This window comes from Maniola hyperantus, chromosome 16 (genome assembly GCF_902806685.2).
Source record: "Maniola hyperantus chromosome 16, iAphHyp1.2, whole genome shotgun sequence".
NCBI classification, from domain to species: Eukaryota; Metazoa; Arthropoda; class Insecta; order Lepidoptera; family Nymphalidae; genus Maniola; species Maniola hyperantus.
Window position 1 is genome coordinate 784,376 of NC_048551.1, and position 27,479 is coordinate 811,854.

Consider the following 27,479-nt stretch of genomic DNA (forward strand, 5'->3'; position numbering starts at 1 on the left):
ACCTTGGTCAAAGAATTAGTTTGGCCATCCAAAGGGGTAATGCTGCCAGCATCTTGGGTACAATGCCTCGCTGCGTTGGTCTCGACGAGGTTTTAGATTTAATTTAATTTATTTTAGTTTTAATTTATAGTTTTTTTTTTTTAGATTTAAGTTTATTAATAGTTTAATTACTTCTTTAGTTTAAGTTCAAAGTTTTTATATTAGTTAAGTTCAAAGTCGCTCAGCGGGCTATGGAGTGGGCTATGTTGGGTATCTCTCTTAGGGACAAAATCCGTAACGAGGAAATCCGTAGAAGAACCAGAGTGACAGAGATAGCCCAACGAATTAGCCAGCTGAAGTGGCAGTGGGCAGGCCACGTTTGCTGCAGAACCGATGGCCGATGGGGCAGACGTGCTCTGGAGTGGAAACCGCGTATCAGCAAGCGCAGTGTGGGACGACCTCCAACCCGCTGGACTGACGACCTTAAGAAGATAGCGGGAAGTGGGTGGATGAGGAAGGCGGAGGATCGTGTGTGGTGGCGTGCTCTTGGGAAGGCCTATGTCCAGCAGTGGACGCAAACAGGCTGATTGATTGATTTTTGAATTTAGTTCAGTTTAGAGCACAGATTACGGAATCTTCTCTAGTCCGTGGTTTAGAGACTGTGTACAAGAGAATCGGCCCCATTATTAACCTATGTAAATATTTTAGATCAAACGATCTAAAATACTTGAATAAACTTGTACGTTTTTTTTTCACATTCAAATCAAAATCTTATTATTTCCATAATTTTATAATTATACATTGTAATGAAATTCACAACAAATGATTTTGATTCTGAAATAATTACATAATTTTAATATCACTCAATAAAGCGGCAATGTAAAATCCTGAATCAGCCAATGTAAAATGAGTTCTGTGCCTAAGCTCGGTGGCTATCATTCAGTGTTAGACACTGAATGAATGAATGAATGAATGAATTAGCGAAGCAGCCTACTGGACCTGCGCTGTGGTGTTCTTAGGACCCTTCCAGGGAGAGAACCGCTATACTTTCTTACAACCTAATTCCACGCGGACGAAGTCGGAGGCATCAGCTAGTTTTTTTTTTTTTATAATATATAATAATAGTAAGGAAGAATTAAAAGCTACTATTCATATGGTTCTCTTGATACATAGATGGAGCATGCACGCAGCATGGAGTGCTGTTCAGCAGAGTGGGACCTCCTCAAGCACGAGAGGCCGCAGGGTTTGGAGCGGTGCAGAGGAGGTCTCCCCCGGATCCTGCCCTCGTATTTGTGTCGCTTGTGGTTCAGAGGGCTGAGCTCCGAGTCTGATATGTCATCGAACTTCCTCTTTGATGCTGAGGACGACGTGGTGTCGTTGGAGGCTGAAGATCCGTAAGGCGTAGCTGAAATTAGAATTGAAACAATCTACATATACAGGAAGATTTTTTGGTTTTGCACAAATTTTTTTTGGTGGTTCTGTATCGTTAATAGAACACATTTCCATTCATAATTTTGTACCTTTTTGAAATACTTTTCTTACCTTAAAATAAACAAATCATGGTCATACTATTCGTAAACAAAGCACGTTATAAGCAAGCTAGCTGACACTGACGTTTTCCCTTTTAAAAAAAAGTACCAAGTTCGCATCTTAGACGATATAAACGATAACTTTGGTATTCTTAAGTAAAATAAAAAAATAAAAATACGTGTTAATTAAATTTCGTTTCTATACGACAAAAAAAAATGTGCAAAACCAAAAAAATCTTCCTGTATATTTACTATCTGATGCCCGCAACTCCATCCGCGTGGAATTAAGTGTTTTAAAAATCTCGTGGGCACTCTTTGATTTTCCGGGATAAAAAGTAGCCTATGTCCTTCCCCAGGATGCAAACTATCTCTGTACAAAATTTCGTCAAAATCGGTTGAACGGTTGAGCCGTGGAAAGCTAGCAGACAGACAGATAGACAGACAGACAGACAGACACACTTTCGCATCTGTAATATTAGTATGGATATGGATTATAAATGCGAAAGTGTGTTTGTTTGTTGGTTTGTCCATCAATCACGTTGCAACAGTGCAACGGATTGACATGAATTTTGCATGAGTATAGATAAAGACCTGGAGAGTGACTTAGGTTTCTTATCCCAGAACATAGGATTAGTTCCCACGGGATTTTCAAAAGACATAATTCGACACGGACAAAGTCGCGGGCATCAGATAGTCTACATATAAAAAAAAAGCTGACTAACTCACGGACTGACTGACTGATCTATCAACGCACAGCTCAAACTACTAAACGAATCGGGCTGAATATTGGCAAGCAGATAGCTATTATCACGTTGACATCCGCTTACAAGGGATTTTTGAAAAAAAATGAAATCCTAAAGGATCTAAATCCGGGGTATGGCCCGCACACCCGCACTTGCCCGCATTAGGATAGCGCGGGGGCTGTGCGGGTGTGCAAGGCATCCCCTCCTCGATTGTGATCTCGACTTGTCGCGTACCCCCTATGGGGTTGAATTTTCAAAAATTCTTAGCGGATTCCTATGTCATAATAACTATCTGCATGCCAAATTTCAGCCCGAACCGTCCAGTAGTTTGAGCTGTGCGTTGATTATTTTGAGAAAATAGTACTTATACAGTTTTCTCAAAATAAACCCGCAAATTGCTAATGCGCGTGGCTGCTATTTTAGTGACGTCAGCACTAGCGTCGATTGAAGTTCCGAGCTGATAATAAATTTTTATTTCGGCTGACGTCAAAATGACGTCATTTCGATGTTAATGAGACATGGTTCCAGCGCAATAGCAATTCGCGGGACTTATATCAAAAAATATTTTTGAGAAAATAGCAACGAGCAAAGTAAAAACTAAAAAGACAATAGTTTGTACAAAGATCTCGAATAAAGAACAATCACGTACAGATACAGTCATAAAGGTTTGATTGTCACAATTCACTGCAGCAGAAATCAAAAGACTAAAGAGGTCAAAGAAGTTTCCCTCTGTCCCTGCACACTAGCCATTTTACGACTGAATTGCCTCAAAGGATCATGAACTTTATTCCCTACGTGTTATAGTCCATTTTGGCTTTGACGTTTGCTTATTACGCGACTTTGGGAGGGTATAGTTTTTGGAAATTGAGGACGGACGTGCTGAAGTTATACGATTCGTTTGTTTTTTAGTTCGGACGAGCTTGTTTAGAGTTTCGCCGAGCTTTTGGACTTGTTTCGTGACAAAAAGGGAGTTAGATTTGACTTTGACGCGTCTTGTCCTAATTGGCGTGGTTAACGCTCTGCCACACAATCGGGTATTTTCCTACTTTTGAATTTGATAAATATTATTACTTTATTATATACTAGCATAAAAATAATGACGTACCTAAGCTGAAAAAAATATTAAAATCCAACAAAGATTTACTAAGTCGCAGGCATTTTAAATTTGGAGTGGGAGGGTCTTCTATCCTTTTCTCGCAAAACGAAAATTTGTATGAAACCGCACCAAGCTACTATGGCATTAGTAAGGTGTGACGTCAAAATGCTATATCGCTATCTCTGTCTAACCAGAAATATTTAAATGCTTATAACTTTTTTGTTATTTGATCGATTTAATTTGTTTTTTCAGTTTACGTCATTATTTTTATCCTAGTTTATAATAAAGTAATAAAAAAAATGGATTCAAATACCCAATTGGGTATTTGACTACATCAAAAATAAATTATTTCTCAGTGATTATTAAATAGAGATTTCCAAAATACGTACAATCCACGTCCTTTGTTAGTTTTAAGTGTAATAACCATTTTAAATTATCGATTAAACTAAAAAAAAAGCACGTCAAATCATTGTGACGTCACATTTCATTTTTCGCGATCCCTGAAGTGAAGACGCGGGTTCGATTCTTGCCGGTCCGCAATTTTTGATATGTATTTAAAATTATTTGATATTTAACTGCTTAAAAACGTACACAAATAACTCCAAAAAGTTACAGGTGTGTGCCCGGAACCAAACTTTCGACCTCTCGAATATAAGGCGGAAGTCTTAACCACTAGGCTCTTTGAATTTTAACATTAACTATTTCAGTGAAAAGGCAAAACTCAAACGCGAATATTTTGGTCGGAAATCAAAAACCATTTTATTTACGCACATTTCAATACCAGACTTTGACCTGGGCCCCTACTCGAAAGAACAAAACGATAAATTAAATGTACAAGCCCGGCTATTGGATTTCCGCCAGAAGCAAAAATTAATATTCGTGTAATCTGGCTTACGGGCGAAAAAGATAAAATTCAACTTAGACGCAAAACTGGAATTCTTGTAAAGGCAATATTGCATTTTCCGACCTTGGGCGGCTATTTTATTTTACCTCGGCTTTATGACTTTTATTCACAGGTAAATTGGGCAAGACGGGGAACGGACGTTTTTATACTATGAACTAGCTTATGCTCGCGACTTCGTCCGCGTGGACTACATAAATTTCAACCCCGTATTTCACCCCTATATGGATTGAATTTTCAACAATCCTTTCTTAGCGGATGTCTACGTCATAATAGGTATCAGCATGCCAAATTTCAGCCCGATCCGTCTAGTTCTAGCTGTGCGTTGAAAGATCAGTCAGTCAGTCACCTTTTCATTGTATATACTAGCTTATGCTTGCGACTTCGTCCGCGTGGACTACACAAATTTCAAACCCCTATTTCACCCCCTTAGAGGTTGAATTTTCAAAAATCCTTTCTTAGCGTATGCCTACGTCATAATAGCTATCTGCATGCCAAACTTCAGCCCGATCCATCCAGTAGTGTGAGCTGTGCGTTGATAGATCAGTCAGTCAGTCAGTCACCTTTGCATTTTATATATTTAGAAAAAGAAGATGACCTTGCCCCTACTCTCCAAAAAACAAAAATTCAACTTAGACGCAAAATTGGAATTCTTGTAAAGGTAATATTGCATTTTCCGACCTTGGGCGGCTATTTTATTTTCACCTCGGCTTTATGACTTTTATTGGGAGGTAAAGAGGGCAACACGGGGAATGGACGTTTTTATGCTATCAATTATGACGGATGGTCTGAGTGTCTATTCGTCCTCTGAAAGAAAAAGCGAGGCGTATCTAGACTGTCAAAGGCGACTGCTTTGAGAAAATCTTTTTAGCAAAGTGGCTGTGATGACGTGTGGAACTAAACGTGAACACTGGCAGTATTTATTGGCTTTGTCACCTAGTTACGTAGACTCTATTATAGGTAAGTTCACGTATCGTTCATCCGTTTGAGTGGATATTTTGTACAGTTGTTGTTGGCACTTGCGTCAAAGTTTCTGACGTAGTGATATCAAAGTAGAATAAGTGGCGCACGAGAGATATTGCAATTAAAATACTAGATGATAGATGATGCCCAAGACTTGGTCCGGTCCGCGTAGATTGATTTTTTTAAAAATCCCGTGGAAATTCTTTTCATTTTTCACTTTTCACTATTAAAAAAGCCATATCCGTCTTTGGGAACTAGAAAACAGTATTTTCAATACAAAATATTCAATTTTCATTAAAATCGGTTAATCAAATGGGCCATGAAAAACTAACAGATTTTTTTTTATTATTTTTTTTATTTAGATACAAGTTAGCCCTTGACTGCACCTCTCACCTGGTAGTAAGTGATGATGCAGTCAAAGATGGTAGCGGGCTAACATGGAAGGGGTATGGCAGTTTTTATGAAACCCGTACCCCTTTGGTTTCTACACGGCATCGTACCGGAACGCTAAATCGCTTGGCGGCACGGCCTTGCCGGTAGGGTGGTAACTAGCCTCCCACCACAGACCACAAATTTAGAAATTATAAAATTCCTAATCCCTGCCGGGAATCGAACCCGGGACCTCCCACTAATAAGACCACAGCGCTTACCACTGCACCAGGGCAGTCGTCAAGGGTAGTCATAGTAGTTAAACGATATCTACTCGTGTGGTTAAACCTTCATGCCTTTATCTAGCTATAGTCGACGCATTTTAAACTGAGTCGGCGAGTTATCTGTCTGTTTCGCTCGCACTTACATACATTTTAAACTGAGTCGGCGAGTTATCTGTCTGTTTCGCTCGCACTTACATACATTTTAAACTGAGTCGGCGAGTTATCTGTCTGTTTCGCTCGCACTTACATACATTTTAAACTGAGTCGGCGAGTTATCTGTCTGTTTCGCTCGCACTTACATACGATATGTTTCAAAATTTCAAATGACTCAGTTTAAAATGTATGTAAGTGCGAGCGAAACAGACAGATAACTCGCCGACTCAGTTTAAAATGTATGTAAGTGCGAGCGAAACAGACAGATAACTCGCCGACTCAGTTTAAAATGTATGTAAGTGCGAGCGAAACAGACAGATAACTCGCCGACTCAGTTTAAAATGCGTCGACTATAGTTCAAAATTACTTACTAGGATTAGTCTGACGAGTATCTTGGTTACCCCAAAACACATTTCTGACAACTTTGGCCACAGTTGACCAAATATTCTCCTTATTAGATTGTTCTTCCCTCTCCATTTCAGTGTACTTCTCAACATTATCATCGTCAGTTAGCCTTTTGACGCTCACTTTCTTCTTGGAGATGACAAATTTGAACTGTATCTCTGTTTCTTCGTCGGTCGACTTGAGGACTGACGTGAGACAGGTTTGGAGAGTGCCCGCTATGTTTGTGGTAAAGGATGATATAGCATTGTTGATGGGTGCGGGTGAGCTGACACAGCTTTTGAATAGTTCAGTCGAATCTTTAGATTGGCTCTCTGTATCGACAATAGGACTATCATCTTTAAAGCTTATTGCCCTCGGGATGTTATTGTGTTCACCGGGAGGCGTGCTTTCTATGGACGTATCTTTCTTAGTTATAGGCGTTTGGGTCAAGGTCGCCCTTTGGCTTTCGAAACGGTTGATGAGTGCTTGAAATCGCGGGTTGGAGAATCTTGGGCGTTGCCTGCCAGGTGTTAGCATGCGTTTCGGTTTTGAGAACACTAAAAAGAAAAAGAAAATAATAGAAAATAAAAACGATGACGTTATAAAATAACAGTGATAATAAAAATAATAGTAAATCTGAATGATGTAGAATAATAAAAGTAAAATATAATGAGTCATTTTGGAAATACTTAATGAGGGATGAAATTCTTCAATGATTATAAGCAAATTACTTGCGTTCAGTGTTAACTTAGTAAAAACTAGTCCCCCATAAGTTGTACATAACATTTAATTATTATACTAGCTTATGCTTGCGACTTCGTTCGCGTGGACTACACAAATTTCAAACCCCTTTTTCACCCCCTCGGGGTTGAATTTTCAAAAATCCCTTCTTGGCGGACGCCTACGTCATAATAGCTATCTGCATGCTAAACTTCAGCCCGGTCCGTCCAGTAGTTTGAGCTGTGTGTTGATAGATCAGTCAGTCAGTCAGTCAGTCAGTCAGTAGTCACCTTTTCCTTTTATATAATTAGATAGTTTCGTTTGTGATCGCTTGGTGACTCAAAATGGTTAAAGCCTTATGAGATTTTTGTCTCTGTTATTTCTACGGGATTAGGTAACAGAGAGAGCGCTATACTAACTTCTTTCCGCGGATAGGGTAGGTGTAGTGTAAGAATACGCTGAAGAGTGTTACAAAGAATAAAATACTAAAAATACAAATACTAGAATACTGATATTATATAAATACTATAAATATATAGGATAATAAAAAGAATACCCGGCTGAGTTTTGTTGTGGGCTCTTCTCAGACCTGGGCGCGTTTGGAACCCTCGTAGCTTTAGCTGTAAGTTTGCGTAATAATTATCACCACTAATCTTACAAATCCAATAACTGACAATCAAAATTAAAAATAGTAATTTATGACCTATTTTGAAAAAAAAAAAATGAATTTTGATACCTCTTTTCAGTTTTTGCTCAGGTTCAAATATGGTATCCTCAGCGAATTTCACTTTCTTGGACTTAACCGAGGACTCAGTAATATTATCGCTATCCTGGAATGTGACCTGCTTCTCTGAGCTATCCTGAGTGCTTAATTTAGCGCGAGTTATTATGCTCTTCAGCTTCGGTTGGATGTTCTCCTCCGTTCGTGAAGGCTAAAAGAAAACAAATTCGTGAAATTAAAACAAAGTAAAATTACTTAATTGGCCCGCGTGTAATATATTTCATACTAGATGATGCCCGCGACTTCGTCCGCATGGATTAAGATTTCTGAAAATCCCGTGGCAGCTCTTTGATTTTCCGGTATAAAAAGCAACCTATGTCTCACCTATCCACGCAAAAATCACGGCGATCGGAAATCCGTTGCTCTGTTGCGACGTGATTGAAGGACAAACCGACAAACCAATAATCCAACAACGAACACACTTTCGCATTTTATAATATGGGTAGTGTGGTAGTGTTTGAATTTGAAACGTCTCAGGGCCCTGCAATCCTGCTTTTTAGGGTTCCGAAGCCGAATATCAAAACACGGAATCCTTATAGATTCGTCATGTCTGTCTGTCTGTCTGTCCGTCCGTATGTCACATCCACTTTTTTCCGAAACTATAAGAACTATACTGTTGAAACTTGGTAAGTAGATGTATTCTGTGAACCACATTAAGATTTTTACACAAAAAAAGAAGAAAAAAAACAATAAATTTTGGGGACCCCCATACTTAGAACTGAAACTCAAAATTTTTTCTTCTTCAAACCCATACGTTTGGGGTATCTACGGATAGGTCCTCAAAAATGATATTTAGGTTTCTAATATAATTTTTATCTTAACTTTTTTTCTACATGGCACCGTAACGGAACGCTATATCTTGGCGGCAGGGCTTTGCCGCTAGGGTGGTAACTAGCCACGGCCGAAGCCTCCTACCAGACAAAAGATGCTGTCCTTCCCCCTTTGAGTATCATTGTTTTGGTATGCTAATATTCATGTGCACCCTTACCTTGCTACCTAAAGTCTGGTTATAAGTACAGATAATTAAAAACTCTCAAAGGAATGCAAACTTTATAATATGAAACTAGAATTATGATACAAATTCTTAGCCAGAAAATTGCGCCAAGAATATAAAGAGGTATTATTCATCCATAAAATATATAAGCTCTCTCCTTTACAGTGAGCCATAAAGCGCATTGACAAAGTTACAAAATAAAACTGTTATACGAGCTAACATGAGCTATTTTTATCTTGTAATAATTTTATATTTAGTTATACCAATATTCTGTGTATATAAAATACGCATAGTTGGGTAACTATCTAGCCGTAAAATCTCGGCTATCTACCATATTATATTACCATATAACCCGACCCATCCAGTAGTTTGAGCTGTGCGTTGCTAGATCAGTCAGTCAGTCAGTCGTTGGGGTAGGTATCTTTTGGTTGGACTCTCCATTTTATAATAATGGGGAATGAGGAGATCCGTAGGAGAATTAGCTCAACCAGTTGCGCAGCTAAAGTGACAATGGGCATGGTACATAGTTCAAAAAACAGTGTGGACCTCGCACCGGGAAGCGTAGCATTGCAAACCCCCCCCCCCCCCCCCACTCCCCCTCCATTAGATGTACAGATGACGTCAAATGAGTCCCAGGGAACCAGTAGATTCAAGTGGCGCAAGATAATGGTCTGTGGAAGTCCTTCCAAGAGACCTATGTCCAGCAGTGGACGTCTATCGGTTGACGATGATGATGATAAGTACTCACTTCAGACTCTTTATTGGTACTCTCAGCAGGACTGCCGGTTTGCTCGATCTCTGACAACGGGGAGTCAGTTCCTGCGCCAGAGAACAGATACCACGTGCCGGCGTGCGTTGGTGTGCTGGTAGTCACCACTTCCGTTAGTTTCAGTACGTGTGGTAGCTGGGACGTTACGGTGGGTACCTTTTGGTCGGGCTCTCAATTTTATAGGAGAACCAGAGTAACCGACTTATCTCAACCAGTTGCGAAGCTGAAGTGGCAAAAGGCATGGTACATAGTTCGAAAAACGGCGAGGACCTCACACCGGGAAGCGCAGCATTGCAAGACTACACCCCCCACCTCCTCTCCCCCCCCCCCCCCCCCCCCCCCCCTCCCGCCCTCTCTACTCCCCATTAGATGTACAGATGGCGTCACATGAGTCCCACGGAACCGGTTGATTGAAATGATGATAAGTACTCACTTCGGACTCTTTATTGGTACTCTCCGCAGGACTGCCGGTTTGCTCGATCTCTGACAATGGGGAGTCAGTTCCCGCGCCAGAGAACAGGGACCACGTGCCGGGGTGCGTTGGTGTGCTGGTAGTCACCACTTCCGTTAGTTTCAGTACGTGTGGTAGCTGGGACGTTGGGGTGGTCATCTTGTGGTCGGACTCTGGAACTTTGACAAAACAATGCACACAGTAAATTAAAGAAAACTCATCTATATAATGAACCAAAAGCTTAATTTGCTATAATCCGCTGATATAACAATTATTGCAAAGATGATGATGCCCGCGACTTCGTCCGCGTGGATTCAGGTCTCTCACCCCTCCCCCACCCCCTCCTTCTATCCCACCCCCTCCCCTCCTCCTGCCCCTCTCCTTACAAAAGTACCCCTTCTCCACAGATGTACCTCGAACCTAAGTATGCGAATGAAAAAATGGCAAAGAAGTCAAAAGATCTTTCAAAAGTGAGCATCGGTCTTTAAGTGTGCTACAAAAATAATTTGTCCTAAAGAATGTTTAAGAAAAGGCCATTAAAAGTTTGAGATTTCCATAATAATGGATATTAAAAATGTAACGTATTTTATCCTTTGCGAGAAATAATATAAAGTTACGTTTAAGAGGCACTTTGTAGATCGAGCAAGGTGAAGGAGTGCCATCAAGAATGCATTAATAAAACGCTTTCTTTCCGCTTTTTCAATATTCTGATAAAAATTGCAGCAGGTAAGACTGTTCCGAAGAATGATTCTAAATCGTTTTTCTACTGTTAAGAATACATTATCATCACTTTTATCATTTTACTATCTAACTTCGTCCGCGTGGAGTTACGTTTTTAAAAATTCCGTGGGAAATCTTTGATTTTCCGGGATAAGAAGTAGCCTATGTCACTCTCCAGGTCTTTATCTATACCCATGCACAAAATCACGTCAATCCGATGCAGCGCTGCGACGTGATTGAAGGACAAACCAACAAACCAACACACTTTCACATTTATAATAAGGGTAGGTACTGAAAGAAGGGTACTGATTCATTGATTTAAGTTAAGTTTAGTAATCCATACCAAAATTATAAATGCGAAAGTATGTCTGTCTGTCTGCTAGCTTTTCACGGCTTAACCGTTCAACCGATTCTAACGAAATTTGGTACAGACGTAGCTTGCAACACAGGGAAGGACATAGGCTACTTTTTATCCCGGAAAATTTAGAGTTCCTACAGGATTTTTAAAAACCTAAATCCACACGTACGAAGTCGAGGGAATCAGCTAGTATTTTATAGTATAATATAATAAATAGTATAAGTAAATAAAATAGTATATAGTAAAATTAAAGTACTACCTACTCGTAATAAAGTAGTCATCAATCATCATTCAAAACCATTTTTAGGACATACTGCTTCTAAAACTATGACATCTCTTTAATGATAAAATATAAAAATTAGATTTGAGATTGTAAAACTTACTTTCTAGGTCATTATTCCGTAATGGCGTTTTTCCACTAGCCGGTGAATCATTATAATTTTCTTTTTCATCTACCGTTTCGTCGTCCATCTCAACGTGTTTTTGTCTTAGAAGTTTTTTTACATGTGGAGTTGCAGAACGCTGACTTTTTACATTTGCAGTTTTAAGAGCTTTTTTAGGATGTGGTGTAGCAACAAGCTTTTGTTTGGGACTTTCTTCCCATTCCGTATCAGTGGACTCATAATTGACTAAACACTTTTTTCCAACCAAAGGTGTTATAACTGCTGTTCGAGTTGAATTATCAATTGATATTATAGCTTCATAATTTTCTTCATCACTGGTAACTTTTTCATATATGGAATCGAATTTGTCTTCAACGATCCCTTCATTTATGATATTATCATCGACATTTGGATCAATTAATTCAGAAATGGTTGAACATTTCTCGATGTCTGACAAATCTTCCATTTTTGTAAATAACTTATTACACTTCTTACACTGGAGCGGAAAGTGTTCTTTTGTAAGGTGTTGTATGAAGTCTTGGCTTAATTCCTGTGGTTTACAAAGAAACCTTTTTCCGCGGCAAATGGGACAATCATAGGTTAGGCCGTGGGTGTTTCTCTCGTGGTTCCAACGGCAATCTCTACAGCAAAACTCTAGACGACAAACAATGCAACGAACCTGAAATTCACAATTTAAAACATTTTTTAAACTATTGACAAATTAATATTATTGAAAATATTAAAAATGTTGAAAATACATGTATGACAAAACGTTTATTTTCATGGTTCAAGAGTTGGCCATTTACTAAAAGTTGTATTACAGTGATCCCCTTTTAATTTAGCACCCCTTTTCTCAATAAATGCATGTATATACGAGTACCTACTTGTCGATGAGAAGCTAGTGAGGAACTAGAATAGCAAGAAATCCCAGCGATCAATCCAAGACACTTAGCACATAAAGTGCAGGCGGTCTTGTCGCTCGCACTCCTTGCTAATTGACTCGTTGACCCACTTGTACCCGCGGGTAACTGGTGCACTACTACTGCGATCATTTCCTCGCTGGCAATTCTCTCGTCTCACTTTCTACGAGTATGTCGCACATTGAAAACAAAGCAACCCTATTCAAAATCTCGATTTTTAAATTTTTTTATGATTATTTATTTCCACGGTTCAAAAGTGCGTCATTTAGTAAAAGTTGTTTTGTAGTGATCCCCCTTTGATTTAGGACCCTTTTTCTGAATGAATAGTAGTAGAGTAGGTATATAATTGTCGATGAGGAACTAGTGAGGAACTAGAATAGCAGGAAATCCCAGCGATCAATCTTAGACACTTAGCACATAAAGTGCAGGCGGTCTTGTCGCTCGCACTCCTTGCTAATTGACTCGTTGACCCACTTGTACCCGCGGGTAACTGGTGCACTAATACTGTGATCATTTCCTCGCTGGCAATTCTCTCGTCTCACTTGTTACGAGTATGGGATGCAGACAATATCTAGTGTGTACTAATAACTTCTAGCAAATGGATGCTGAGAGCCTAGTGGTTAAGACTACGACCTCCTGTTCCGGGGATCTGGGGTTTGATCCCGGACACACAACTCGTAGTTTTTCGTAGTTATATGTGCGTTTTAAGCAATCAAATATTAATTGCTTTAATTTAAAAGAAAACATCGCGAGTAAACCTGCATAGAGCTTATTTTATTTCTGACTAGCTTATGCTCGCGACTTCGTTTGCGTGGACTACACAAATTTCAAACCCCTATTTCACCCCCTTAAAGGGTTGAATTTTCAAAAATCCTTTCTTAGCGGATGCCTACGTCATAATAGCTATCCGCATGCCAAATTTCAACCCGATCCGTTCTGTAGTTTGAGCTGTGCGTTAGATCAGTCAGTCACCTTTTCCTTTTATATAATACTAGCTTATGCTCGCGACTTCGTCCGCGTGGACTACACAAATTTCAAACCCCTATTTCACCCCCTTAAAGGGTTGAATTTTCAAAAATCCTTTCTTAGCGGATGCCTACGTCATAATAGCTATCCGCATGCCAAATTTCAACCCGATCCGTTCTGTAGTTTGAGCTGTGCGTTAGATCAGTCAGTCACCTTTTCCTTTTATATAATACTAGCTTATGCTCGCGACTTCGTCCGCGTGGACTACACAAATTTCAAACCCCTATTTCATCCCCTTAAAGGGTTGAATTTTCAAAAATCCTTTCTTAGCGGATGCCTACGTCATAATAGCTATCCGCATGCCACATTTCAACCCGATCCGTTCTGTAGTTTGAGCTGTGCGTTAGATCAGTCAGTCACCTTTTCCTTTTATATAATACTAGCTTATGCTCGCGACTTCGTCCGCGTGGACTACACAAATTTCAAACCCCTATTTCACCCCCTTAAAGGGTTGAATTTTCAAAAATCCTTTCTTAGCGGATGCCTACGTCATAATAGCTATCCGCATGCCAAATTTCAACCCGATCCGTTCTGTAGTTTGAGCTGTGCGTTAGATCAGTCAGTCACCTTTTCCTTTTATATAATACTAGCTTATGCTCGCGACTTCGTCCGCGTGGACTACACAAATTTCAAACCCCTATTTCATCCCCTTAAAGGGTTGAATTTTCAAAAATCCTTTCTTAGCGGATGCCTACGTCATAATAGCTATCCGCATGCCACATTTCAACCCGATCCGTTCTGTAGTTTGAGCTGTGCGTTAGATCAGTCAGTCACCTTTTCCTTTTATATAATACTAGCTTATGCTCGCGACTTCGTCCGCGTGGACTACACAAATTTCAAACCCCTATTTCATCCCCTTAAAGGGTTGAATTTTCAAAAATCCTTTCTTAGCGGATGCCTACGTCATAATAGCTATCCGCATGCCACATTTCAACCCGATCCGTTCTGTAGTTTGAGCTGTGCGTTAGATCAGTCAGTCACCTTTTCCTTTTATATAATACTAGCTTATGCTCGCGACTTCGTCCGCGTGGACTACACAAATTTCAAACCCCTATTTCACCCCCTTAAAGGGTTGAATTTTCAAAAATCCTTTCTTAGCGGATGCCTACGAAATTTCAACCCGATCCGTTCTGTAGTTTGAGCTGTGCGTTAGATCAGTCAGTCACCTTTTCCTTTTATATAATATTTAGATTCTGATACAAGTTACTTTCAGCTGATGGTAAGTGACGATGGGGTCTAGGATGGAAGCGGGCTAGCTTGGAAGGGGTACGGCAGTTCCTCATAATATTCACAAAGGTGTGTGAAGTCTGTCAATCCGCACTTGAGTGTCGAGTTGAAATGAAATAAAATAGAATAGAATAGAATAGAAATCAATTTATTGGTTGATCCAACACACTATAAACACTATAAACACAAACACACATATTTACAAAAAAAACATTCCTTAAAATCTAATACTTAAATAGCTAAAACTATTTATTTTTATCAGTGACAGTTGGTTTTGTTATCTTTAGTTATCAGGTCTATCGAATTTTGAGAAACTAATTGATGATTTAATATTAAAATCAGCTGTCAATAGTTAATGATTATACAATTAAATATTAATCAAAGCCAATAAATAACTCAATGTTTGTGTGGTTCATATTAAGTGAAATAATGAGCTTTCATAATATTAATATTTCGCGGCTGTGCAATTAGTCGGAATGGAGTTGTAATTAATATTTGTTCGTTGGACAGCTTATGCTTAATTAGGTTCTGCGTATGAAAATAAACATTTATACAGCTGTTTGTAAATCACTGGCTGATGCCCGCGAACCGACGAACCAACAAGCCAACGATCCAACAAACAAACAGCTCGTCGAGCTATTAGCGATAGCGACAAAACTAGTAAAGCGAGTTGTCGCCGGCAGTGTGAACAGTCAGAGAGCAACTTTTGATATATGCATATGCATCTCTTTCGTTTACACGGAATGTACATTTATTGTGCGTTTCTTGAGAGAGAAAATCGCCGATAGTTAGTCGAATTCTCGTCGGCGGCGGTCGGACCACTGCCTTAAAGAGAATAATTTAAAAATCAAGATTTTTACTTATTTTTAACATAATTAATTATTAACGTCACGCTGTACGCAAGGCGAATAATGACGTCACAATGCGTAAACGACAAATATTTTCAATTTTTTAACATAAAATTTTTTTACAAAAAAAATAAAAACCGACTTCGATACACAAACACTAAAAATTGAAAAATAATTTAATTTATTACCGAATATATTATGTATACAAGAGTTAATATAGATCCATAATAATACTTTTTGGTGCCGGTGCCAATTAGCTTTAGCTGCGCGAATCGTCTAGACTTCATATTTTTATGAGACTCCACAATGGCACCTCATTGGCACCGACCCCAAAAAATATTATTGTGGATCTATATTAACTCTTGTATACATAATATATTCGGTAATAAATTAAATTATTTTTCAATTTTTAGTGTTTGTGTATCGAAGTCGGTTTTTATTTTTTTTGTAAAAAAAATTTATTTCACAATTTTTAGTGGTCCCATGGAATTATGCTATGACTGGTTAAAAATCTACTGTTTACTAAGCTATTACACTGATCGCGAGCAATTCACTCTTATCAAAAAAAAAAAAAAAAAAAAAATCCGACGAATTGAGAACCTCCTCCTTTTTTTGAAGTCGGTTAAAAATACAGTAATTTCTGTTGGAAAATATTTTTAATGCGTGTATTTAGGTTTTTTAATAACCCCGTTGGGAACTTTTTTATTTTCCGGGATCTCGGGTAGTCTCCAGGATGCCAATCAATTCTAGGTAGGTACATAGGTACTACATTATAGATTCTGCCTAGATATCAGGGAGAGTTGCAATCCAGGCTGAAATAGGATCAGTACTATGGCAAATCGGATTAGTCACTAATTACTCTACCACCTATTACTACAGCCTATCCTGAACGTATTAAGACCTATAAACTACATGACCTAGCACTAATTGGTATTAAGTTATCATCTTAACCCATCGCCGGTACACTACTGAGAACGTATTTCTTCTCAGAATGATCACTACTCTGGCTAAGTATTAATTGGCAGACTTCAGTCTTCACACACCTGTGAGAAGATTATGGAGAACTCTCAGGCATGCAGGTTTCATCACGATGTTTTCCTTCACCGTTAAAACAAGTTAATACCTATTTAAATATTTAAAAAAAGCCTCAATAGCTCAACCGGTATAGGAGTGGGCTGAAAACCGAAAGGTCGACGGTTCAAATTACGCCCGTTGCACTATTGTCGTACCTACACTTAGCATAAGCCTGACGCTAAATTGGAGAGGAAAGGGGAATATTAGTCATTTAACATGGTTAATATTCTTTATAAAGAAAAAAAATTACTTAAAACGAACATTGCAAGTTACCTAAAGGTACACGCCGGGATCGAAACCCAGACCAAGGACCAGAATCATCATCATCATGATCAACCCATCACCGGCTCACTACAGAGCACGGCTCTCCTCTCAGAGTGAGAAAGGTTTTGGCCATAGTCTACCACGCTGGCCATGTGCGGATTGGTAGACTTCACACACCTTTGAAAACATTATGGAGAACTCTCAGGCATGCAGGTTTCCTCACGATGTTTTCCTTCGCCGTTAAAGGAAGTGATATTTGATTAATTAAAACGCACATAACTCCGAAACCCCCGACCTCCGATTAGAAGGCGGACGTCCTAACCACTAGGCTATCACAGCACAGCAAGACCAGAATAGGAGACCGAAATTCAAATGACCAAGTTATCACAGCTTTTCAGGGTTCCGTGCCCAATATTGCTAACAACGGTACCTTCACTAAAAAAATAAAAATAAAAATTTCTTGTACAATGTTGTAATACCTTTCGTGTGTGAGTCCGACTCGCACTTAACCGATTTTCTTTATTAAGATGCCGATATAACAATTTTATTTTTTTCCGTTCCAAAAGTCAAAAGTACGTAAGTGCGTCCACAAAAGTCCGGCGACGGAAAGTTATTACGACCATCCTAGTACGGAATGGACGGCGCAAAAAGCTAAAACGTGTCGCAGTCAACCGCATTACGTCTACTCTAAGTGTGTTCGGTGTACACTGCGGGACAGAAAAAGTGTACACCCAAGAAAATAGTTCAAAATTACATCTAAATTGTGAAAAGAAATTTTGTCCACAAAAATCTGGCGTGGGGACGTTTTTATGATGGAAATGAAAGCAATTTCCATAATTTCCTTTGGGCTGGAGCACCCCAGTACCAACTCCTTCCATTTGATCGGATCCAAAGGCGGGCTGTTCGACTTGTGGACGATCCCAAACTAACCGCCTCGTTGGAAAGCCTGGAGCACCGCAGAGACGTTAGCTCTCTATGCGTGTTCTATCGCCTGTATAATGGGGAGTGCTCTGAAGAGCTTTTTGACCTCATTCCACCCTCTTTTTCTACAACCGCACCGCGCGCCACCGTAAGGAATTTCACCCTCACCATCTGGGTGTCTGGTGCACTTCGACCGTCCGCTGCGCCAGATCCTTCTTTCCACGCACGTGCAAACTGTGGAACCAACTCCCATCGGCGGTGTTCCCACTAGATTATAACATGGGGTTATTCAAGGGGCGGACCAACAAATTCCTAAAAGGCCGGCAACGCATCGGCGGCTCCTCTGGTGCTGCAAATGTTCATGGGCGGCGGTAATCACTTAACATCAGGTGACCCGCCTGCTCGCTTGCTCGCTATATCTATTAAAAAAAAAAAAAAAAAAAAATTGTCTTGGTCAACCCCATTCCATTACGTCTACTCGGGCTGCTGTACACAGTGTAACAGAAAAATTTACACACGAGTAAGTATTTACACGAGTAACTTACATCTTAATGTAGAAAAGACAGTCTACAAAAGTCTAGCAAACCCTAAATGAAATGGATGTCGCAAACACTAAAAATGTGTCTCGCTCAACCGCATCGAGTCTGCTGCGAGTATCAATGTGGTGTACATTGCAGGACACAAAAATGTACACAAAAGAAAATGGTGAAATATTACCTGATTTCAATATTTTAGGAGGTATACCTATTTGAAACAATATGGTATCCCATAACAAAATCCTGAACATACAAGTTAACGCATCTTTTTTTTTTTTTATTCAGGTACAAGTTAGCCCTTGACTGCAATCTCACCTGGTGGTAAGTGACGATGCAGTCTAAGATCGAAGCGGACTAACCTGGAAGGGGTATGGCAGTTTTTTTAATAAACCCATGCCCCTTTGGTTTCTACACGGCATCGTACCAGAACGCTAAATCGCTTGGCGGCGCGGTTTTTATCTCAACGTAATAATATCGAGTTACGCATAGTAACCATACTATGTACCTTTACCTTTTTGTTTTTGTAACATCTCCACTGTTTACCCATATTCGCAATAAAGAAATTTGAATTTGACTTTGAATTTGAATTTTATGCCTGTCATCCGTACTCAAATAGACTATGGTATCTTTTCGCCTGGTTTTTTTTTTAAAGAATATCAGCCATGTTAATTATGACCAATATTCCCCTTTCCCCTCCAAGTGTAAAGCTTGTACTAGGAGTAGGTACGAAAATAGTGCAAGGGTGGTGTTTGAACCTCCGACCTTTCGGAATTCAGTCCGCTCCTTAACCGTTGAGTTTTTTTTTTTTTTAAAGAATATTAGCCATGTTAAATGACTAATATTCCCCTTTCCTCTCCAACTGAGCGTCAGGCTTGTGCTAGGAGTAGGTACGACAATAGTGCAACGGGCGGGGTTTGAACCGTCGACCTTTCGGTTTTCAGTCCACTCCTTTACCGGTTGAGCTATTGAGGCTCTTTAATTTTATGTTATTGAGGCTATGAAATTCAGTCGCTTCAACGAGATAAAATTAATGGCAGCAATAAAAGGAAACTTTCTATATTTAAAGACATTACTGTGATTTGTGATAATGTACAATTTTAATGGCCTGTGGTGGAAGCCGTGCGTCACGAATCCTGGCTTAGTGACACGATGTTCCCTTACATTCCGGAATGTTGGACAAGTGCAAAAGAAAATCTAGGTATCTTTGACTTTTTAACCGACTTCAAAAAAAGGAGGAGGTTCTCAATTCGTCGGAATTTTTTTTTATGTATGTTCCCCGATTACTCAAAGACGCCTGGACCGATTTTGAAAATTCTTTTTTTGTTTGAAAGGGTATACTTCAAAGTTGGTCCCATTTAAATTTGGTGAAGATCTGATGAACATCTTCGAAGATAGATACTGGAACTCCTCAACGGATAAGAGTACCGGCACCAAAAAGTATTATTATGGAACTATATTAACTCTTGTATACATAATATATTCGGTAATAAATTAACACATTGATGGACAGTAACGTCCACGGACGTTCAGATAGTAAATAATGATACGACAGAACGCCTGTAGACGTCATAGTTATTACTCGTGTCACGGCAGTACGTCTGAGGGCGCTTGATTTTCAATACTTTTACAAGGAAGAACATGTTGTAGTGTCACCGCAAAAGTAATGCGGCTTTCCTACTGTCATCGTACATAGTTCTACAACATGTCAAGTTACACACACATTGACAGAATTCCGGTACCCCTCTCCCCGCACAGTACGCTCGTGGGCGTCGTGTTTTCATACATTTAGTCACGTAGTGCGCGTCGGCGGGAGGATTAGTGTCACCTCATACTTTCGCGCGGAAATAACGGTTCGAGTGGTAAGTTATCAACGTATTTTTGTGTTTTTATTTATCGAAACATTCAAATTCAATTCATGTAACTTACGTATAAGGTAATTGTGCTTCTAATATTAGTAGTTGCTTGTTTTGAATGCAGTTTTTTGGTATTGAAACAATAATGAATTTATCTACAGATGGCGCCTGGAGATCCGTACGAAAGGGAACAAAAACGGTTGTTAGAATTGTTCAATGAAGTTGAAACTCCGGAATCTAGTGAAGATCCATATGCTGATGATGGGGAATACGGGTCCGACAAGGACTACTATCCTTCAGGCGACGCCTATATGCGTTCTGTCACTCAACAACATTGTACATACAACCGCATTGCCACTACGCCCATAGGCAATGTATGAGAATAAGAAGTGTCATTTAGGAAGAAATTCTTAACTTGTACTGTCCACCAACGTGTTAAATTATTTTTCAATTTTTAGTGTTTGTGTATCGAAGTCGGTTTTTATTTTTTTTGTAAAAAAAATTTATAATAAAAAGAGTCAAAGGATCGTGTTAGGTACTAAAGTAAAGTAAAGTAAAATATGCTTTATTGTACACCAAAACAAAAACAATAGACATATAACAAATACAGCATGTACAATAGGCGGCCTTATCGCTAAAATAGCGATCTCTTCCAGACAACCTTAGGGTAGAGGATATTATAAAAATTAAAGAAAGCGGAAGGGGTGTACTAATTAAATAAAGTAAATACAAATAATATACGTATATATATATAAATGAAAATACAATAGTAAATAAGAGAGGAATAGACGACAGATAAGTGGAATAAAAAGTAAAAATAAATAAACACATCAAATGGAGGATAAATAAAATAGCTACTATTAGGTACTAAACCAACTTTAGAAATTTTACTATGTAAGAACATTATGTACTAGATTTTTATCGAGAGGTTACCGCTTAGCCACAATCCTAATCCTAATCTTATTTATTACTCGAGGATGCCCGCGACTTCATCCACGTGGATTTAGGTTTTTAAAAATCCCGTGGGAACTCTTGGATTTTCCGGGGTAAAAAGTTGCCTATGTCAATTTCCGGGATGCAAGCTATTACTCTGTACAAAATTTCATTTAAATCGGTTGATCGGATGGATGGTCCTTTAAGAATCCCGTGGAAACTTCTAGATTTTCCGGGATACAAAGTAGCCTATGTTGTTCCCCGGGATGTAAGCTAACTCTGTACCAAATTTCATCAAAATCGGTTAAACTGTTGGGCCGTGAAAACCATAGGGCAAACCAACAAACAAACACACTTTCGCATTTATAATATGGGTAGTGATGATGCCCACGACTTCGTCGGCGTGGATTTAGGTTTAAATAATCCTGTGGGAACTCTTTTATTTTCCGGGATTAAAAAGTCCTTCTCCGGGATGTAAGCCAACTCTGTACCAAATTTCATCAAAATCGATTAAACTGTTGGGCCGTTAAAAGCTAGCTTAGACAGACAGACAGACACACTTTCGCATTTATAATATTAGTATATTTTAGTATAGGTAGGTATGGATTAATTTTAGCTTAGTTCTCTAAGCTAAAATTAATTGCTTGAACTTCTTCAGCCCAAGACAGATTTCTAACTAGCAGTTGCCCGCGACTTCGTCCGCGTTAAATTTTTGGTTTCTCATGAGATCTGAAATTTTCCCGCTGAAAAAGGCCTCACTTACCTACTCACTCAGTCTCACTCACCTTAAGGCACAGAACTCAGAATACCTAAATGCCAATTTTCATATCTCTAACTTCAAAAACATACGATTTTCATATACCTAACTTTTCAACCCCCATTTCACCCCCTTAGGGGGAGAATTTCGTTAGATCCTTTCTTATCTAATACCTACCTCCTAAAAAGAACCTACGTTTCAAATTTCAAGTGAAAATAACAGTAGCTAAAACTTTTCTATAAAAACTTTCCCCCCTATTTTACCACCCTTAAGGGGGAATTCCCCAAATTGACTTATATAGATTTTCATTATTTAAAGCTAAGAACCTAAATGTTGATTTTGACGTCTCTAACTTCAAAAACATAGGACTTTCATACAACCTTCGACCCCCTGTTTCACACCCTTAGGGGAGGAATTTTTCAAAACCGTTTCTTTGCTGACACTTACGTTTTAGAAAGAATCTACCTTCCAAATTTCAAGTTTGTAGGCTTTATAGTTCCTGAGATTTCGTGATTAGTCAGTCAGTTAGTGAGTGAGTGAGTGGTATTTCGCTTTTATATATTTAGATTAATAAAAACTTACACGTTTCATAATGCTAATACAAATCAAATGTATGATCATAGTTTAAACATCTTATTCTTCTTCATAAATCAAGAAAAGAAGAAGAAGATTAAAATATGTTTAAGCCATGTAAATTATCTAAATATAAAAGGAAAAGGTGACTGACTGACTGACTGATCTATCAACGCACTGCTCAAACTACTGGACGGATGGGGCTGAAATTTGGCATTCAGGTAGCTATTATGACGTAGGCATCCGCTAAGAAAGGATTTTTGAAAATTCAACCCTAAGGGGGTGAAATAGGGGTTTGAAATTTGTGTAGTCCACGCGAAGTCGCGAGCATAAGCTAGTTGAAAATATATGTAAAAAATAGACCACTTACTTCAACTGAGCTGCGCGTCATATTGTGTACGTCTCATTTCTTATAACTACAATACACTGAAAACCACGAATAACTTGAATTGAACACTTATATGGAAGAAAAACATGAAAAAACACTTCGTATTCTTAATTTAAAATAGAAAATCACTTTAAACGCATCCAAAGTGTGTCGATTAGACAACGAACAATGAGCTATAAGAAATTTTGATGGTTATAAAAATAAAATTATTTGACTACCCTCATTTAAAAAATATGTTTTGTGGTGTTACGTTAAACAAGAGCACATTTTTGTTTCCAGTGCAGAAACAAAACGCGAAGTGTAATGACTTTTACATTTTATCTATACTATATATTTATTACTATATGCACTATATCCATAGAGTAAAGTTCAAAATCAAAATCTATGATAAAAGCAGGTTGATATTTATTCAGTACCCTTATTATCAGTACCCTTATTATAAATGCGAAAGTGTGTTTGTTTGTTGGTTTATTGGTTTGTTGGTTTGTTAGTTTGTTGGTTTGTCCTTCAATCACGTTGCAACGGTGCAACGAATTGACGTGATTTTTTGCATGGGTATATATAAAGACCAAGAGAGTGACATAGGCTACTTTTAGCCTGGGAAATCAAAGAATTTTTAAAAACCTAATTCCACGCGGATGAAGTCGCGGGCATCAGCTAGTTTGACATTATGCCAAGAAAAAATACCTACCTTTATAAAAAATATAGTAGGTACTGGTGATCTGCGGAGAGGACTCGAGGATTGTGGATTTCAATCCAATATTTTGTGCCTGGCTGTAGAACACAGACTACAGTGTATAAACAGAGAGTAGAATATTATATGCTCCGTGATCGCAGACTTCTGGGATTATTGTTTCGTGAATCAGTGATAATTATTGGTATTAATTAAACATTTCTGTGTTACATTTAAGCGATTTTTGGTTAAAAACTTAGACACCTGGTACTCACTGGGACGTGGTGGACTGGTGGCACCTCCAGCGAGTTTTGTCAATATGGGTTTTAAGGCGCGTGTTCCACGCCGACTTACCTGAAACAAGAAAGGGGTTTATATCAACAAATGAGTTTAAAAAGAGCACTGAAATTGAAGATTTTACTTAGTAGATAGTTACTAAGCAGTATTACCTATCATTAATATAGAGTATTTTATATATTATATTATGTATTTATATTTTTCATATATTATGTATATAATTATTTATGATAAGTATTATTATTGTATATAAGTTGATTTGGGTATTTATTATAAGATATTTATGTAGTTTATTAGATTCTAGTACCGTAGACCTATTCCACGTCTTGATACGCCTTACTCACAACCTTGAATGGAAAGCTGGAAGAAATCTCTGTTTAGAGATAAGCATTTCCGATGTAACTTAATTTATTATTACTTTGTAACTACAATTTTTGGTACATGAATAATAAAAATAAATAAATAAATAAGCAAATTTGTGTTACTCTTTCACGCAAAAACTGCAAAACGGATTTTGCTGAAATTTTGAATGGAGATTTACATACCTCCTAGGTTAATTTTTCCTGGAAAATCATGTCATGTCCCACGGGATTTAAAAAACCTATATCCACGCGAATGAAGTCGCAGGCATCAGCTAGTATAACATAACTATCGGTTCTTCAAACTATGTGCCGTGGGTGGCCGTTACTATTTTTGCTTCGAATCCTGGTTAGCTAAGTCATTTACTATAGTTTATTTTACGAATATCTTCATTTTTTATCTGATCGCCCGCTGAGTGACTCTAAGCTTTCTTATGAGGCCCATAGTTTTTATTTATTTATTTTTATTCAGATACAAGTTATCCCTTGACTGCAATCTCACCTGATGGTAAGTGATGATAGCGGGCTAACCTGGAAGGCGTATGGCAGTTTTTATTAAACCCATATCCCTTTGGTTTCTACACGGCATCGTACCGGAACGCTAAATCGCTTGGCAGCACAGCTTTGCCAGCAGGGTGGTAACTAGCCACGGCCGAAGCCTCCCACCAGAAAAGTTAGCGACCATATCATCTCGAATCCGTATGTCATCGCTGACAACACGCACTGTTGTAAACTTTGATCTTCATTTGGACTAATAAGTACTATTACTATTAATGACAGTTGGTGCAGTATTTCCAAGAACGATAGACATTGGAGGTCCCAAGGTGCTAAATTGTTAACAAACTACCTTTGGAAATAAGAGAACTTGTAAATATAAATAAAATAGAAAGCCTTAAAAAGAAGTTATTCGAATATTTAATTAAAAACATTTTTTATAGTATTGACGAATATCTAAGATGACATTTTTTCCTTTAGTGTGTATTTGGTTACCTTTTGACATATTTTGTATTAAGTACTATCTTGTTTTTTTATTCTTTTGTGACTAAGTATTAAATTTGGCAAATTTTATCAAAACTATGTACCTACACGTTTGTTAGGAATATCATATTGCATGCTAATAGGCAGAATTTGGCTGTACCTTTTTGTTTTGTAACATCTCCACTGTTTACCCAGATTCGCAATAAAGAAATTTGTATTTGTATTTGTAGAATGTGACTCCACGATGGGAGACGCCCCACTAGGTCACAGGAAGCAGCTGGATGCAGGCAGCGCAACACCGTAGCGTGCCTAAGTCCCTAAAAGAAACCTATGTCTGACTGTGGACGTCTATTGGCTGACGACAAGTGGAATATCCGAAGGGGATGGGGTTTAAATACACACAACCCTTCTCTAACCACGGCTGTGAGCAGTACGCTTAGTAAGAGATTTTATGTCTCACTAACGTTTATAGTATTCGAGTGTCGAACTGGAGTAAACCGGATCTTAACTGCCTTGTTTTAAAGCTCAAGTTTGACTACACATCTACAGCCAGCGCTCCAAGCGGAAACGATACGAAATTAAAATCAGTGGCATTGAACTTTTGACTTTAGTTCTTTAGGTCCATTTTACTTTGATGGTATTGTGTTTCGACTCTCGAATTCTAGCAACGTTTGGTGAGACGAAAAATCTTGTACTAAGCGTACAGGACCCAAACATGATGATATACCTAAACACAAATAGGACCCGCAAATATATTCATTACAGTTAATGAAAAGCAAACCTCATTAGCAAGGTTTCTTTGACCAGGTCCGTCATTAATATTGCCCACTTTGTATTCAATTACGTCTGCCCGTCCGTCCGTTAAACGGTAATTAAATCGTTACTGTTTTGTTAATGGGATAGGGATACACAGGGGTCAAAATTAAAGCCAGTCAAAATGTCAGACGCGACTTATAGATATCTGAATAATCATAAGAGTCAGCGGGTGCCAGACCTTCGTTATTTTATAAACGCTGAAAGTTTCTCTGCGTATTATCCCCAACAGTGGGAGAACTTCGTTCGCGTGGACTACATACATTTCAAACTGCCATTGAACCCACTTAGGGGTGGGATATCAAAAACACCTTTCTTAGTGGACATCCTCCAAATTTCATGTCTCCAGGACCAGTGGCTTAGGTTGTGCGTTGATATATAAGTCAGTCAGTCAGTCAGGACATCCAATTTTATATATACTCGTACCTGCAGACTATGTTTCTGATACGAAGCACTATGATGTTATATGATGTGGAATGCCCTTCCGCCGTCCCTGTTTCCTTCCACGTATAACCTAAATACCGTCAAAGCAAGAGTGTTGTAACGTTGTCTCATACAAAACTAAGAATTAATATGAGCTAGCGGAACCCGCAAGCATCTAACGCCGGGCGACGGTTTACTGCATACATAAAATCGATACGCGCGCGTTCGCTGATCCCTAAATCAAAAACTGGTCTTAGCGAAGTTGCTCTGCCGCGCCGCAAAACTACGGAGGGCGCGTGCGACGGGTTCTGGATCATTCGACGCGCGGACCTGCGGCCAGCGGTGCGTGTACTCATAGCGTGCTGCGGGCGATCTTTTCGAAGTTACCTACTTAAAGTTCTTTTTTGTTGTGCTCCTATCGGAACCCGTAAAGGGTGAGTTCCAACTTTCCTATCACTATAAGCTGTTCTCAGTGCGCTGTAGTGCTGGAGTAGCTAGGCTGCAGAGCTATTGCGCACGAGATCGTTGGGCTATCCTGACGCCAACGCTCTGGGGTTCCAGGTTCACGGATAGGAATTCTACGGACTGAAGTTCACTATTGGAGTTCCCCGGAACCTGAGTCCGCGGGGGCGTCTCCGTCGGAGCTTCCGGATTCCTGCTTCTAGTGTGGTGTGCGTGCCTGCTGCCGTGACCCTCCTACCCTGAGGACCTACCCTGAGGACCTCCGTGCCTGGACCTGAGCGTGCCGGAAGGACCCTAGCTACGCGCGTCAGGCCAGTCACTCGTTTACTAGCTCAATTCTGCGGTGTAGTGCGGTGGAGGAGTTGATTAAAGGCAATTGATTCACGACCCTGGTCTTTTCTTCACTCTCCTCACTACCTGTGGCGGCCTACCCCGTCACAGTGTATAGGCATCTTCTCTCTTCAATCTTCATCTTCTTCCTCACCATCACTCATCAATGCTTTTCCAAAGCAATGATTGTCGTCAAGCGCAACCCTACCACGCAATTAAAAAAACTGCTCATTTTAATCCGTTTTTA

The 27,479-nt window shown here is 39.1% G+C and overlaps 2 protein-coding genes across 3 annotated transcripts in view; both read right to left on the reverse strand.

Annotated features, from left to right (window-relative positions):
* Positions 1-27,479, reverse strand: part of LOC117989419 (dopamine D2-like receptor) — a 244,895-nt gene that overhangs the window by 27,352 nt on the left and 190,064 nt on the right. The window lies entirely within an intron of this gene.
* Positions 757-23,087, reverse strand: fs(1)Ya (female sterile (1) Young arrest). The gene is made up of 6 exons (XM_069504002.1): positions 22,880-23,087; positions 11,578-12,256; positions 10,099-10,295; positions 7,858-8,053; positions 6,389-6,958; positions 757-1,384 (listed from the first exon to the last, which is right to left on the reverse strand). Exons 1-6 carry the CDS (start codon positions 22,898-22,900, stop codon positions 1,125-1,127), a joined length of 1,923 nt encoding a protein of 640 aa, XP_069360103.1. The 5' UTR covers positions 22,901-23,087; the 3' UTR covers positions 757-1,124.